This window comes from Equus quagga, chromosome 12, assembly GCF_021613505.1.
Source record: "Equus quagga isolate Etosha38 chromosome 12, UCLA_HA_Equagga_1.0, whole genome shotgun sequence".
Classification (NCBI taxonomy): domain Eukaryota; kingdom Metazoa; phylum Chordata; class Mammalia; order Perissodactyla; family Equidae; genus Equus; species Equus quagga.
Window position 1 is genome coordinate 13,107,995 of NC_060278.1, and position 17,751 is coordinate 13,125,745.

Below are 17,751 nucleotides of genomic sequence, written 5' to 3' on the forward strand. Positions count from 1 at the left end.
GGGGGAGTCTTCAGTCCTCTCCACAGCAATATTCTAGGCCCACTGTCTACATTCTCAGGAGAAACAAAGTGTGACCCAATGATACTAAGCACAGCCAAGACATAGTTCAAAACTAAGGCAATAAGGAAACATTTCCCATTATGAAGGAATTCAGAGAATACAGGTCCTAAGAACTTGCTCTTGAAAAAAGTTACTTGACAATAAAATTCAACCAATTTAAGAGATGACATAAAGAAGTTACTGGAGAAGCTGTGGTAAAAGGACTGGTAATAACCATCTAACAATTTTAAATTAAACAACAAATACCTAAACAACTCTGAGGATTACATTTACAGAAGAGAATGCCACAGACCTGAAAAATGTAACATACAGACCTTTAAAAACAACCAAACTGGACAGCAGGAAACAAGAGGAGCATGGGGATACTATTAGCCTTTAATAGCAGGAGCTCAGTACAGATTTTGAAGCATGTAATTAAAACAAAACATAAAAGTTTGCCCCCCAACAGTAACTACACATAAAGCCCTTCCTTGAAGACAAAGTCCCCCATTTTCTTTGGCTAATCCCGCTCACATCCTCATAAAGTAGCCCCACAGTCCTGCACAGAGGTGAACACGGGTATGTCTAGTCAATTAAGATAAAACTATTCTCCTTAGCCACTAACTACTTTAGGTCTGGGATGGGTTTAGGTCCGAATAATAAAACAGAAGGGGCAATTTTCTGTGAGAGGCTGGGAATGTCTCTCTCTTAAAAAGGTACTCCCTTCCCACCTAGAGATGCTCAAGTATTAGGCCGTGACCCCTGAACAACTGCAGTGACCTGGCAACTATGCTAGGAAAAGCCACGAGAACCACAAAAACAACAATGCCTGGCCACTGTTGAATGGCTATCGTTAAATTAAACAATCTGAGAAAAGCCTAGCTTCTGAACTTCTTATGCAAAACAAGAAATTTCCTATTGCTTTAGCAATATTCTGTTACAGCTAAAAGCATCCTAACTGGAAAGACAGTCTTACCTCTCAATGATTTTGTTTGTTTTCCTAATCTCTACTATTAAACTTAAAGGTATCTTTAAGGAAATAATATTTCTTGTGGTAAGGAAATTTGTTTTTTCTTTTCTTCTTTTTTTTTTGGTGAGCAAGATTGGCCCTGAGCTAACATCTGTTGCCAATCTTCCTCTTTTTGCTCAAGGAATATCATCCCTGAGCTAACATCTGTGCCAGTCTTCCTCTATTTTGTATGTGGGATGCCACCACAGCATGGCTTAACAAGTGATGTATACGTCCACACCCAGGATCCAAATCCACGAACCCTGGGGCCAGCTGCCAAAGTGGAGTATGCAAACTGAACCACGTCGTCACTGGGCCAGCCCTAGGAAATTTTACTTTCAGTTCAATGTCACCTATTTTACTTCACTTTCTTTTTCTTCTATAAAGCCAAGAAAATGACCTTAATACATTTTTTTAACTTTTTATTAAGATTATACTTTACAACCTTGTGAAATTTCAGTTGTACATTATTGTTAGTGATGTTGTAGGTACACCACTTCACCCTTTGTGCCCTCCCCCCAGACCCCCTTTTCCCTAGTAACCATCAATCAATTCTCTTTGTCTCTATGTTTAACTTCCACCTATGAGTGGAGTCATACAGAGTTCGTCTTTCTCTGTCTGGCTTATTTCACTTAACATAATACCTTCAAGGTCCATCCACACTGTTGTGAATGGGACGATTTTGTCTTTTTTGTGGCTGAGCAGTATTCCATTGTATATATATACCCTATCTTCTTTATCCAATCATCAGTTGATGGGCACTTAGGCTGCTTCCACGTCTTGGCTATTGTAAATAATGCTGCAATGAACACAGGGTGCATGGGACTTTTGGAATTGCTGATTTCAAGTTCTTTGGATAGATACCCAGTAGTGGGATGGCTGGGTCCTAAGGTATTTCTATTTCTAATTTTTTGAGAAATCTCCATACTGTTTTCCATAGTGGCTGCACCAGTTTGCATTCTGACTTTAATATTTTTTAAAAAGTTAGCATTACATCATTTAACAAAATAATTTTTATCTAACCATCCTTTTAATCTATGTGTGTGTGTATATATATATATATATATATATATATATGTATAAAAAAGAAAACATCTGGAATGTTTATTCCTTAGTAGTACTGATGGATACTCCTGGATGGTGAATTCTGGAGTACAGTTTTTTTTAATTAACTTGTATTTTTAAAAAATGTTCTGCCTTGTTTGAATTTTTAATAATTGAATACGGCTTAACAGAAAGAACAGGCTAAAATGAGGTAGAGACAGCTGGCTATTCACCAAACCCATTTCTTTTTCTTACTCAGAATATGACTAGACATTTCCCAGTTTCCTATGCAGTTAGATGTGGCCATTTAACTGGATTCTAGGCAAATGCAATCTGAATGAAAAATGATGTGTGTCACCTCTAGGCCTGGTCCTTAAAAGTCACAACTATTTAGTGTCCATGCTCCTTCCTCATCCAGAGATTAATGCAAATGAGCATGGCAGCCTTGGAAGCAACACTGAAAAGAAGGCTGAGTCAAAGGGAAGGAAGCTAAGTTCCTGGTCCATGGCTTGGAAGAAAACTGTCTGCCAATCAAGAACACTTGTTTTAGACTTCACTGTGAATGAAAACTAAACACTGTATTAAGCCACTCTTAATTTGAGAATTATTATGTGTCGGGAGACAATTCTATGTGAGTCTACTGTTTCTGCATGTCTTGCAAGTGAGGCAATGACTTGCCCATTGTTCTGGACTATCTTTTCAAGTTTGTTTATATAATGAACAGACTTAGAAGACAGAGTGTCTGCCTTAAGACTAAAGGGCAGCCATGCTTACCACCCACTGCAAAAGATTCAAGTGCCCTAAGCTCAGGGTTCCTCTACAGCAATGCAAAAGACTGCATGAGCAGATGTCATCTGGCCCTCTTTGTGTTGCCCTTTGGAAACCGGGTCTCTACTGCTATCACACTAAGTAATAAACTGTCCTTCATCTCTTACCCAGAATTCTCCTGTCTCCTAAGTAGTTACCTTACAAGTAGGGTAAAAACCACAGACCTCTTTCACCATTCTTGACAGTCTGATGGTGAGAATGTGATACTGTCAGAGACACGGCTTTCTGGAACAGGAAGGATAAGGGCCTCGCAGACCAATTAATGGGATTTGAGGCAAGTCTATGGGAATGGGTAAGAAACATATTGAGCAAATTGTATGGTCAATCAGGCAGTAAATGGTCCTTCATTTTATTGCTTGATAATGAGGAGGAATTGAGGACATGGTTGCAGGCTGAATACTAGAAAATACATTCTAAGAGAGTTGCCCAAATGATGTTCTGGTGGTTCTAAACCTCCTCCAGGTAAGAGGACTTCCTCACCAATCTGACAGGAAGCTTCAGTTCCATCCCAGTGTAATAAATAGTACTAAGATTCATCCTCCGTGGACAGAAGGTTCCAATCCTTTTCAGATAACAGCTACAGAGACACTTATCTATACTGAACGTGAAAGGAGAGAAACTAACAAGCAGCCACTATGGGCAGAAACCAAGTAAAGCTTAGGAACTCTGACCCACTTCCTTCATCTTTAAAGCCAGCAATGTTGCAACTCTCAGATCATTCTTCCATAGTCATATCTCCCTGAGTCTCTTCTGCTGCCTCCTTCTTTCACTTTTAAGGACTCTTGTGATTACATTGTGCCCACTGGATAATGTAAGATAATCTCCCTATCTCAAGGTCCTTTATTTACTTATATTTGCAAAGTGCCTTTTGCCGTGTAAGGTAACATATTTATAGATTCTGGAGATTAAGACTTGGATATCTTTGGGTGCTATTATTTCACCTACCACAGAAGTATTGTCTGGCACTGTGAGAATGGCCTGAGTTCTACCTCATAGTGCAGTGATGACATGCATTTTTGGATCAGTTTAGTAGGAGTGAGGTTAAATAGCTGCAGCAACCCAGTGGATACCGTTGGGTTTCAGCTTAGTTGAACTGTCTGAATCAAGCCCAGCGCTCAGGGAAAGCTCTGTGAGTTGACGTCCACATTAAGCCAACAGCTTTGCATCACGTGGTGGTGGAAGTAGCTGCCACTTTTTAATGTAAAGCTGAGATGCTGCTGGAGCCAAAAGCCAGTTGCGATCTTGAATATACCATTTCCATTTGACAAGTGAGGAATTTTGGGCCCTTCCCACATCATTAGTTGTTAAGTCTGACTTAATGTTAGCTGGCTTAGGCTGGAGAGTTACAAAGCCTCCATGGGTCAGGTGTTTAGTTTTGACAAGAGCCCACTGGCAAGCTAATAACTGCTTTTCAGAAAGGGATGCACCTGATAGCTGTGTCAGGGAGGTCGCAAGTTGAAAACCCTAGTGGGGGCCTCTGGCTGGAGGCTCTTTGCCAGAGGCTCAAATTGGCAAAATTATCAGTCACAGAAACTTGTAGCTCAAATGTGTAATGAGGATGTGGGGCCCTAAAGGTAGAGAGTGTCTATAGCTTGTTGTACAGATTTCAGTACAACATGTTGGTTTGGGCTCCTCTCAAAGAATGCATATTTGCAGGATAGCTGATATAAAAGACCAAGTAGAATATCAAAGGGAGTCACATAGAGCCTTTAATATCGGCCTCCTTTTTGATGATGGGGGTCTGAAGAGATCTGCCAGAGGGATCAGACATTGTAAATCTGCTCACATAGTTCCAAGAAACTGTACTTGGTGAGCAGCTCCCTGGATTTTATTGGGGTTTTCCAGCCAGCCCTGTTGAGAGAAGTGTGATAACATCGCAGTCAGAGCTGTTGAGACTGATGTTACTACTGACTTACCAAGCAACAGTGAAAGCTTTGGAAATCAGACAAGAGAGGCACTTGCACTCAATCCTGACATACGTATTGGTAGCAAATGGCAAGGGAATTTTGCTTCTCCTGGAAGCACTACAAACTTATATTGGAGGCCTTGCAACCTGCATATGAACTGATCTTGATCCTTGGGTGTGAATGGTATAGCAAAGATGCCGTTGGCAATGTCCAAGACAAGTACAAGTACCATCAATTTGTGTACTGGGTTTAGTCTGTAACAGCTGTGGCTATAAGAGCAATAATTAAACTCACTTGACAGTAATTCACTATAAGCCTCCAGCTCCCGTTAACCGCTTTTCACTGGCCTTACAGGGCTTTTGTGTTGAGATAGCGCATCTCTTACTACCCCTGCTACTTTAAGTTCTTAATCAAGGTTGAGGTTTCCCTTTGTCCCCATCTATTCATCTATTGTGTTTTCACTGGAAAGGGAAGTGGTTGGGAAGGGAAGGGGAGCAAATTTATATGTCCTATTAGCACCCCCTGCCTCATTGGGGGAATACTCTGGCACTCACGGGATGGGTAATGATAAGCATATAACACAGAGGTTTGCAACCTTTTTCTGCAAAGAACCAGATAGTAAATGTTTTAGGCTTTGCAGACCCCCATACAGTCTCTGCTACATATTCTTCCTTTTTTTAAAAAAAGCTCTTTGAAAATGTAAAAATCATTGTTAGCTTGGGTGCCATAGTTTGCTGACTGCTGTATAACACGTCATTTCCTACTACATCTTCGGATGTATAAGCAGTAACAAAAGTACAGTTAGTTGCCGAAAGGCCTGGCCTACAAAGTCATGTTAGCTTTCTTACCCCACTGTTAATCTGTCCACTGAATCCTGGTGCCTTTTTCTTCCATGGGTGTAGGTAGGATAGTGATAGAGCCATAAAAATTTGTGTCTCTCCTCTCTCCAAATTCCCCACCATACTTGGATGGGTGCATATGGCCATTGATTCCTCCTTGGGATAGGGAAACCTCATCTCCATCTCTAATATTTTTCTTCTTAAAGCAACTGTGGTCGCCTTCAAGGGTGAGGAGGTTGAGTAAGATTTAGAGATTGTGGGTGTAGAAAGTGGCTCCACACCATTAAATGAGTCTTTGTATTTACTTTCAATTGCAAAGGGCATGATGGCTGTTTGTGGGTCAACCAAATAAATTTCCCATTTTTTCAGCACTCATAATGCTCTATATTGTGATGTCCTCATGGGTGACACCATTTATTTCAGCCCTGAGAACCCCTTGACTCAGCAGCCAGTTTGTACCCTCAGGTTGACTGGATCTAGGCTCACACAGCAGGGACCTGTTTTGGAGAGCTTGCCTTAATCTGGGACCTCTGTTACCCCATTACTAAGATAACCTCTCAGGTTTTCATCTAGTTTCGGTAGCTGCTAGTTTCATAAGGGTTGGGAGAATTTTTCAGGGTGGCAGTGCTGGCTGGTTGTAAGAATTTATCTAGATTTCTCATTTTCCAGTGGGTCACCTTTATCACATTGTAAATGCTTTATTAACATTGGAAAGCCAATCTGGGGCATTAAGAGCCTGAATATTATTTAAGATCTCAACTATAATTTCCCATGGGAGTTGGTCTATCTCTGGGAAATCTCCCTAGAAGACCAAAGCTGCCTTCTCACAACCAGGACTCACTGCAAAAAACTTTGAGATCTTTTACTGTCATCCGTAAATGAATTTGAAGTTTGCAGGGTAACTGCAAGAGGTGTTGAACTGTAAGACAGCTGAGCTGTTGCCATTCTTCCTTAACATACGTTAAGGGGCCAGCCCGGTGATGCAGCGATTAAGGGCGCACGTTCCACTTCGACGGCCTGGGGTTTACGGGTTCGGATCTTGCGTGCGGACATGGTACTGCTTGGCACGCCATGCTGTGGTAGGCGTCCCATGTATAAAGGAGAGGAAGATGGGCATGATGTTAGCTCAGGGCTAGTCTTCCTGAGCAAAAAGAGGAGGATTGATGGCAGTTAGCTCAGGGCTAATCTTCCTCAAAAAAAAAAAAAAAAAGGCGTTAAGTGCCCCACCCCCTCATCTCACAGAGCTTTCCCTGAGCGCTGGGCTTGATTCAGACAGTTCAACTAAGCTGAAACCCAACGGTATCCACTGGGTTGCTGCAGCTATTTAACCTCACTACCTACAAATTGATCCAAAAATGCATGTCATCACTGCACTATGAGGTAGAACTCAGGCCATTCTCACAGTGCCAGACAATACTTCTGTGGTAGGTGAAATAATAGTACCCAAAGATATCCAAGTCTTAATCTCCAGAATCTATAAATATGTTACCTTACACGGCAAAAGGCACTTTGCAAATATAAGTAAATAAAGGACCTTGAGATAGGGAGATTATCTTACATTATCCAGTGGGCACAATGTAATCACAAGAGTCCTTAAAAGTGAAAGAAGGAGGCAGCAGAAGAGACTCAGGGAGATATGACTATGGAAGAACGATCTGAGAGTTGCAACATTGCTGGCTTTAAAGATGAAGGAAGTGGGTCACAAAGAAACGAATGTGGTTATACTGTAGAGTTGGAAAAGTTAAGGAAACAAACTATGCAAACACACAAAGGAATTAATAATAAGTGATTTAATAATCACTTTAACTTCTCTCTGCCTGATCAACAAGTATATCTATTTTCAACATTTAATACTAAAGCTTTTTCTTCCTCTAGGGATAAAAGTCCTCATCAGCCCTTCTCAACAGAGAGTGTCCCTTTTCACGACTTCAGCAAAGACTTCTTACTCCATTAACATCTCTTGCTCCAGCTTCATATTCCTATTTGCCTATAAATGTATATGTAACTACTACGTTATATTCAATTCAAATAAAATTAGAATTTCTCCCAAATCAGTTCTTAATTACTCAAAAGTTGTCAACAACACTATCTCTATTCCATTACCCTCACACTTAAAACTCTAGGTTTGTAAAAAAGTAAGCATTTTACATGGTTTCACTGTGTTCAAGAAACAGGAAGAACAGGAAGAACAGTAGGGTACAAAAGATAGGGATCAGCTTTGAGACACACAGCCTGGCAGTAAGACATATACTAATGACAACTAGCAGTATAGAGGTGAAATGAAAAAAGAAGAAAATCATGTAAAAGATATCCAAACCAAGAGCTACCGTGTGAGCGATAGAAGACAGACAAAGTGCAGCTTCATCAGAAAGCTAGAACTAAGGAAGTGCTGGATGTGCACTGAGATGGAAATAAGAAAAGAGAAAAATGAAGACTGAAGAAAATCAATGTTTGACAGAATAACTGGAGCATGAAAAAAACCCAAAAAACCCCAAAATTTGCAATCCATATATCTGATAAGGGGTTAATATCCAAAATATACAAAGAACTCATACATTTCAACAACAAATAAACAACCCAATTAACAAAGGGCAAAAGATCTGAACAGACATTTCTCCAAAGAACATATACAGATGGTCAACAGGTACACGAAAAGATGTTCAACATTATTAACTATCAGGGAAATGCAAATCAAAACTACAATGAGATATCACCTCACTCCTGTCAGAACGGCTATAATTAACAAGACAGGAAACAACAAGTGTTGGAGAGGATGTGGAGAGAAGGGAACCTTCATAAGGGCTGGTGGGAGTACACACTGGTGCAACCACTATGGAAAACAGTAGGGAGATTCCTCAAAAAATTAAGAATAGACCTACCATATGATCCAGCTATTCCACTGCTGGGTATTTTTCCAAAGAACACGAAAACACAAACGCATAAAGGTACAGGCACCCCCCTGTTCACTGCAGCCTCATTCACAATAGCCAAGACTTGGAAGCAACCTGGGTGCCCATCAAAGGATGACTAGATTAAAGAAGATGTGGTATCTATACACAATGGAATACTACTCAGCCATAAGAAATGATGAAATTCAGCCACTTTGTGACAACATGCATGGACCTTGAGGGTATTATGCTAAATGAAGTAAGTCAGAGAGAAAAAGTCAAATACCATATGATCTCACTTATAATGTAGAAGATAAAAACAATGATGAAAACACACAAAAACAGAGATTGGACTGGCGGTTACCAGAGGGGAAGGGTGAAGTGTGGAGGGTGAACAGGGTAATTAGACACGTGTGTGGTGATGGATGGTAATTAGTCTTTGGGTGGTGTACATGATGTAATCTACAAAGAAATCAAAACACATAATGATGTACACCTGAAATTTATATAATGTTATAAACCAAGGTTATTGCAATAAAAATATATAAATAAAAACATATTTCAGAGTCAAATAGATTAATTAATTGATAACTCTATACTAAAAAAAAACTGGTCTAGACTCTTCAAAAATGTCAACGTCATGAGAGGCAGACTGAGATTAAAGGGGACTAAAAGACACAAGCACTAAATGCAATGGTTAATACCTGATTGAATCCCGCATCAATTTCCTTTTAAAGCAGCTACGAAGGATATTACTGAGACAACCAGGAGATATTTGCATATGGATTGTACACTAAATAGTGGTAGTAGTATATTAATGTTAAATTTCCTAAGTAAGATAACTACACTCTAGCAATGCAGAAGTATGTCCTTCTCAGAAGATACACGCTTAACCATTTAGAGATGAAGTGTCACAATGTGAGCAACTAATTCTCAAATGGCCATAAACAGATTTTTTCAATGTCTATATATTTTATGTATATGTATAAGGATGAAGATAAATCAAATGTGGTAAAATGTGAAAAACTGTTGAATCCAGGTTAAACATATACAGTTGTTCTTTGTATTGCTCACATAAATTTCCTATACTATTAAAATCTTTTAAAATAAAAAGGTGAAAATAAACTAATTATGGTATAACCATAATTGTTAACACTTTGGTAAATTTTCTTCCAGGCTTCTACATAAAAATCCTAAGCAAAATTGGGATTATACTAAATATACACTTTCGTATACTGCATTTTTCACTTATATTAAAAATCCCTTTGCACATCATTTGTCTTCTAAATCATAATTTTAACTGTAATAATATTAACTAACACTAAGATGCTATTGAGTTTTCTGCCTAGACAACCAGATTTTCAAGAAGTACTTTACTATGTGCCAAGGCATTTTACATATATTAAATTTAATTTTTACAACAACCCTATGAGGTTAGGTACTAATATCACCTTGATACAATGAGGAAACTGGGGCACAACATAATATCGCATTCTACTGATGTGCCAAAACTTTTTGTCTAGTATGGGCCATTTACATCATTTCTAAATGTCAGCTACTATAAACGGCTAAATAGTGACAAATAACAAAAATCTTAAAGTTTATATCTAATACTTATTAGGTAAAATGACAGAAACTTTAAGTTTCCTTGTCATGCCATATTTAACAGATTCTAAGAAACTTATTTAAATCTCTAAAATTTGGGTGTATATTACAACAATCCTGTGTCCTCTTGGCATCCTTTTTTCTTTCTTAGAGGTACGTAAAATAAAGATGCATCTTACAATGAGTGGTAAATCAGATTAGATGAAACATAGTAGTTAAACAGCTTTTCAAAAAAGTCACACTTATTAACACTCATTGCTTGTAGCTACACTTCTGAAATATACAAAAGAAAAATCATATGGAAAGAGCACAAAAGTTTAAAAATATAAACTGGGCTCTCTCACTATTAACGCCCCCAAATATACAACTTTGAACGAACTGCTTAATGTCAATGTGACTCTGCAGATTTTCAATTTCTGGTTTTTTCCTTAGGAATTGAGCATGATGTCTTGAATTCAGTAGATGCTTCATAAACATTTATCAAATTCAATTAAATATTCATGTCCCTATTTATTCATCTATGAAAAAGGAAACTAAACTAGATAACAAATATATTAACAAATATTTGTATTATTAATGGAAAACAATTTGTTATAGTCACTTAATCTCCATAATGCGATTTTAGATAGCTGGAATGGAACACTAAAGACCTAAATGAATTTAAGCATTTGAGTCTTTACATTATGTGCAATCTCAACCTTACAAAAGATAATAACTCTGTTGAATAAAGAAGTTAGCCCTTGGTCAAATCGACTAATTGTAAAATTTCATTTCACGGAGATGCCATTTAATCTACACACTGTATTCATGTTTGTCTTCAATATTTGAATTCAAGCAAAATTTCAAAAAGGCTATTCACATCTACTTGCAACTTTCATTTTTTATTCTCTTTTGACAAAGTATCTATCCCTTCTGAGTTAAAAGCTCTTCATAAATCTCTTCTCCCAAACAATAATCAGTCCAAAAGAGAACTTCTTGGAACAAAGTAAAGGATTCATAAGAGATTCTATGATTAGCATTCTTTTTAGAACATGTGAGGGCCAGCCTGGTGGCACAGTGGTTAAGTTCACACGTTCCACTTTGGCGGCCCAGGGTTTGCCGGTTAGGATCCTGGGTGAGGACCTATACACCACTTTCAACCCAGGCTGTGGCAGACGTCCCACATATCAAATAGAGGAAGATGGGCACAGATGTTAGCTCAGGGCCAGTCTTCGCCAGAAAAAAAGAGGAAGGTTGGTGGTGGATGTTAGCTCAGGGCTAATCTTCCTCAAAAAAAAAAAAAGAACAAGTGAAAACTTCACCATTTGTACTAATACAAAAGGAATTCAATTTGTAATACATCTGATTTGTCTAACTTTTAAAGAAATGTGATTATTAAACCTCCAAGTAAAAGCTAGAAAAATTTATGAAAAAAAAAATCCATGGACTTTGGAGTCAGGCATACTTGGTCTTTAATCCTGGCTCTGTCATTTATTAATGTATATCTCTTGTTTTTGTCTGTCCACTATTTTTCTTTAGATAACTCTTCCTACTCCATATGATCTTGATAAGACCTTCAATCACAGTATCCCAACATCCCTGACCACAACAGTGGATGTGTTACCCAGATAAAGACAATACAGTCCCCAAACATCCTCAATTCCAATGGCTCTCACTTAAATTCTCCTTCAGTATGCCTACAATTACATCTTGTGCCAAAAATCATGAAGGCTCTACGATCTTACCATACTTGCAAGCTAATAAGTTAGGCCACCAGTTTTAGGGATGCTGGAGGAAGATACAAGACTGCTGGGTTGGACACGAGGGCTTTATTACCCATAGGACAGCAGTGGCCAGAGCGTCAGCATTTGCACCAACTCTGACAGGATGAGCTGAAGGGGGCCAGATGACACTTGCACACACACTGGGTTTCATTACATGAGAGGAACCTTGGGCTTACGGAACCCAATTCTGAACAGTAAGCATGCCTGCCAATTATCCCCGAAAGAGATACTATCTATCTTCCCTGGCTGTAAGAAAATCTGCCCTTTGCTCTGGATGATGGTGCCTCCATTTTCCAAGGCTTTTCATTATACAAACAACTTTGAAAAGATAATCTGAAACAAAGGCAGTCAGGGCCTCTACTTACAAGGTGTATTCATATGTGAGAGACCCATGAATTGTCTCCCAATAACTGATGCCAAAACACTCTGAAACATTAAACCACCACAATCTGTTCTTTCTCCATAACCTTGCCGTTGATTCACACTCTTATTTGTTCTTGGACCTCACTGAGTCGCTCTAGGCCCTTGCTCCAACATTTCCTCCAAATCCCTATGCCCTCAATTCTCTAGTTTCACTTGCATCTATTATCCAACCTTGATCTCATGATCTACTGCTTGAAACATTTTTGTTTCCTTACCCTCCTCTGCTTCTTTTTGGTTTTCTTACCCTTATACCCAATCTGCCTAAGCTATCTCTCCCTTCTGCCCACACCTACTTTCTCTGCTGCTCTCCAGGTGACCAAGTTATTCACCTATGCGCCCCTTTTCTTCCTTCCCCCGCAAAACAGGGAGGGACAGAGTGTTTTTCTTGTCTGTTACTACACTTTAATCTCACATATTCCTCCCGTTATTGCCCTATTCCTCTCCTCTCCTTCATATCTTAGGTTTTTAGAAGAGTTAAGTACTCTCACTATCTACACTTCCTCATACTACTCTATTCATCTACCAATTTCAGTTAGCTTCTCCTCTTACTACACTGAAACTCCTTCTCAACAACTTCTTTAACATTAATTCCAAAGGACATGTATTTATCTTCCTATTATTTGATATTTCATATGCATCTAACACTGCTGAGCACTGACCCTCCTTCTTGAAATATCCACTTCCCCTGGATTCGAAAATACCAATCTCTCCTAATTTTCTTCCTGTATTTATAGCTACTTCTTGATTCCTTTGTAGACTCCTCCCTTGCCCATTACTGATGAAGTAAAAAAGGGAGAAAGGGAAGAAAGCTCTAATTTACAGTAGAATGCCAAATAATGGATACAGAATGAATGATGGAATTAGAAAATCACCTTTTGTCAGACATTATTTATTTCAGATAGAATCATCAATCAATGCTAAGACCTGTGGATGAAAAGTTGATAAGAAACAGGATATTTGCCCAATTCTTAGGGTATCATAGCCAGCTTCCAAGATAGTTCCCAATAGTCTTTGTTCCTAGGTAGTACCCACCCACACTGAACAGGCTGCCCTATGTAACCAACAGAATATTGCAAAAATGATTGTGTGCCTTACAAGTGGTTAAAATGGCAAATACTTTTTATGTATCTTACAACCAAATAATAGTTTAGCAAAAAAGGCATTCAATTAGAGGGGAAAATAAAAGACACGTGACATCTGAGGCAAGAACATAAAAAATATTGCAGCTTTCACCTTGCTCTCTCTTAGACCACTCACTCTGGGAAAAGCTAGGTGCCATGTCATAAGGACACTCAACTCAAGTGGCCCTAAGGGAAGGTTCACGCAGCAAGAAACTGAGGTTCCTGCACAGCCAGCACCAACTTGCCAGCCATGTGAATAAGCCATCTTAGAAGCATATCCTCCAGCCACAGTCAAGCCTTCAAATGACTATAGTCCTGCCAACATCTTGACCGCAATCTGATGAGAGACCCTGAGCTAGAAATATCCAGCTAAGTCCAAATTCCTTACCCAAAGAAACTATGAGACAACAAATGTTTACTATAGTTTTAAGTCACTAAATTTTAGGGATGTGTTATGCTACAAAAGGTAACTGATAACATATTTTGTTACAACAAGTGGGATATAACAAAAAAAGTAAAAATGTGGGAGTTACTTGGAATTAGGCAGTAGGCAGAGGCTGGAAGGGCCATCGGCAGCTTATGAGTGAAAGCCCAGTAAGCATGGAAGAGACTCTTACTAGGAACCTCATGGCCTGTCGGGAGGCTGCTATCTAGGGCTCAGAAGAAAGTGAGAAATAGGTTAAAAAAAATTAGAGGCAAGGGAGTTCTTGTTATGTAGTAACTAGAAGTTTAGCAACATTGTTGCCTACGGAAACAGAAAATAGAAAATGTATTTAATGAATTGTATGATTTAACTAAGGAGATTTTCTAGGTAATATGTTGAAGGCGCAGTCTTATTTTTTGCTATTTACAGTAAAAAAGCAGGAACATAAACTAAATTAGGGAGGACTACTGACAAAAAGGAACCAAGACTTGCTGGTTTTGAAAATTCCCAGTCTCTTCAGACAGCAAACAATACTAAAAGTAAGGAGTGGCTTCTAGAAAAAGATAAAATCGAAGCCACTGTCAGAAAATCATTGTATGAAGAGTAAAACAAAGACGTGCTATAAAGTCCACTGTGAAGATGTAAGAGAACCTGAAAGAATAGAGCTTTGGAGAGGTCAAGGTCATACCATAATAAAAAAGTCTCTTCCCAAATATTCCTAAGGCAATCAAACAAGCCTAACAATAATAACAAATTTACAGAACGTTTACCTCACAGCCTTTATAGATTATCAGAAAATCTTAGTTATTATAAAATAAAACGCACAAGTTGATTTTGACAACAAAATCAATTTATACTAAACTTATATATATGCTGAAAGTAAAATCCAAATAGTATTTACATACAAATGAAAATACCAACTGCTAAAATTTAAAGCTAAGCAAGTTTGACTAAATACAATGTTTTTCAATCTAGTATTCAACAACTGCAAAAAAACTCATAAAACGAAAAATCAGGGGCTGGCCCCATGGCCAAGTGGTTAAGTTTGTGCGCTCTGCTTCGGCGGCCCAGGGATTCACGGGTTCCGATCCTGGTCACAGACATGGCACCTCTCATCAAGCCATGCTGAGGCAGCGTCCCACGTGGCACAATCAGAGAGGCACTCACAACTAGAATATACAACTATGTATTCGGGGACTTCGGGAAGAAGAAGAAGAAAAAAAAGAGGAGACTGGCAACAGTTGTTAGCTCAGGTGCCAATCTTTAAAAAAGAAAAAAAAGAAAAATCAAATTCATTCCTAGAGCAAAAAATAATGATTAATAAATAAACACAGTCATCACCACTGTATTTATTAAACACTGTACTACATTTAATAATTGTTCTTTAAAAATAAGATGACAGGGCATAGATTAAGATCATACAGTGAATACTTCTTTAAACAAGATAACGCTCATGAAATGGCAGAACAGGAGAACACCAATGGTAAGACTTCCCTCTTCACAATATATACTGAGCCCTACCTAAGAAGCCCTTGTTTGTGGATTAAAAAGCTTAAACGAAATCTCACAAGGCTTCTTACTAAAACTGCTAATTAAATCAAATCTGTCATTTTTTCCATCAGTAATCCAAAAATAGACAACAAGATAGAACCCTACTATTCTCACTATCACAAAAGCACCTCATGAAAGAAATCACAATGAATATGTATACTTGCTGCCTAAGATCTACAAAACATAAACCAAACAAGTGCTCTAAAGGTGAATCTAAAGTTATAATTATTATTTCACTCATAATTGGAAAATCAATGTCAAAACCAAAAATTTAAGTTTTTACAATATTTACCTTGAAAACAGCACAAATATAAATTCAAAACAAATTCGTTTTTAAATAACATTAGCATTTTAATCACCTTCCCAAATCTTAAGTATTGACAAACATGAAAATGTTAGGTGATTCAGTTTAACACAATCTGCGGAAATATTTTCCAAACTAGGTTACACCAACAGTTTAAGAGTAATATTTTTTTCTTAGTGAAGATGTACTTTGTATCCTCACTTTATTAACAACAAGTCATAGAAGTATGCTTTTCCTATGTTGGTAATATGTCCTACAAATAATTATACAGTACTTATTAGTTTACTATAAATTACTTAGATCCTTTTAAGTAAGTAAAAATGTAGGGAGAAAATAGGTAAGTCAGAAGAAGACAGATTAGTATTAGGCAAGCTTTTAGTGTTTTAATTAAAAGACAAAATATTCTCAAACAAATAGTAAGATATTTGGCCATTAAAAAAAATAATACAACATTAGCACTACTGTGGAAAAAAACAGTCAGTATATACAGAACTTCAAAATTGTTCTATTATAAAGGGAAAAAGCTGACAAGATTTTTACTTATGTATGAAATAATCAGTTAACAATATATAGGAACAAACTATTATTGCTGAAGTCACCTAAAGGTTTCACAAGATGACCACAGTAACATATGCAAGAAATCCCTCTCGTCCTTTCAATCAAGTTGTATTTCAAATTTTCAATTGAAATATGTATGACAATATTCACAAATATGGCATTATTATAAACCTACTCTTTGACTTAATACTCTTGGTTAAAAATTTTCAGTATTTCAATGCCTCCATTCAGCTATTAAGAACTTTTATCTAAAAAAGGGAAAAAATTCTATTAAGTAGTGTGCTACATATTTAGCAACAACAAATCCACTTACTTTTTTCTCTTTCTCATGATGTTTATCCTGAGAGTGAGAGGAAGAATCACTTAAACTTTGATCATATGACCTATTAGATCCCCGTTTGCTCTTTTTCTAAAAAAGAAAATATATATACATATATGTATATGTATATAAAATTGTTTTAAATAATCTTTTTGTTAGGCTTAAATCAATTCAAGTGTATTTAAAAATGTCTATTGAAGTAAAAAAAAAAAAGTCTTACTATTTCAAACTATATAATCCAGTTCAGACACCATCCATATATATATTATCTATTGCATTATAAAGAAAAATCTAAACCTAAATTTAACATTAATGCCATAGTTTTGTACATTAAAATGTGACAATACACTATATTTTGAAATAAGCATTAGCTTGTCACTTTGTCACAAACCACCTCATTAAAGAAATCAACTATAATTTTCAATGTCTGCTTTAAAAAAGAAAAGAAGTTTCAACCAAAATAGAGAATGCCATATTGAAGAAAGATGCCAAGACTAGAAGAAAAGAAAAGATTTGAGGAGTTACTTTATGCCGCTAGGGAAAGCAAGAAGCCTTTTAATCTCATACTTTCAGAATTAAGGCATACAGTTTTCTAAAACTTGCCTGTGCAGTTCATTAAGAAAAAAATTAAAGGAAATGTCAGTATTAGACCCATGCATTTTTCAAAGCATTACTAAAAGCAGAGTCATCCCTCGGTATCCATGGCAATTGGTTCCAGGACCCCCTTGGATACCAAAATCCATAGATGCTCAAGTCCCTTATATAAAATGGCGTAGTATACGCATATAACCTACACATACCCTCCTATATACTTTAAATCATCTCTTCATTACTTATAATACCTAATACAATGTAAATGCTATGTAAATAGCCATTATACTGTATTGTTTAGGGAATAAGGACAAGGAAAAGAGTCTGTACATGATCAGTACAGATCCAACTACCTAGGCCTTTCAGCTGGCAGTTGGTTGAATCCATGGATGCAAAGCCTGCAGGTATGGAAGCCACCCATGGATACGGAGGGCCAACTGTATTACAAATTTCTGTTTAAAATATTTATAGAATTTCATAATAAAGTATGACGGTGAGAGTTATTTGAGGTGTTTAAAACTTGGTGGTACCATAACTA

General features: G+C 37.5%; 1 protein-coding gene across 16 annotated transcripts in view; it reads right to left on the bottom strand.

Annotated features, from left to right (window-relative positions):
* Positions 1-17,751, bottom strand: part of MLLT10 (MLLT10 histone lysine methyltransferase DOT1L cofactor) — a 257,846-nt gene that overhangs the window by 109,968 nt on the left and 130,127 nt on the right. For 15 of the 16 annotated variants that reach the window (XM_046678439.1, XM_046678438.1, XM_046678442.1 and 12 more), the window contains one exon: positions 16,617-16,712. The exons of the other annotated variant lie outside the window; for it this stretch is intronic. In XM_046678439.1, coding sequence (XP_046534395.1) covers positions 16,617-16,712 — 96 coding nt within the window. The remainder of the gene's footprint in view (positions 1-16,616; positions 16,713-17,751) is intronic. 16 annotated transcript variants of the gene reach the window in all.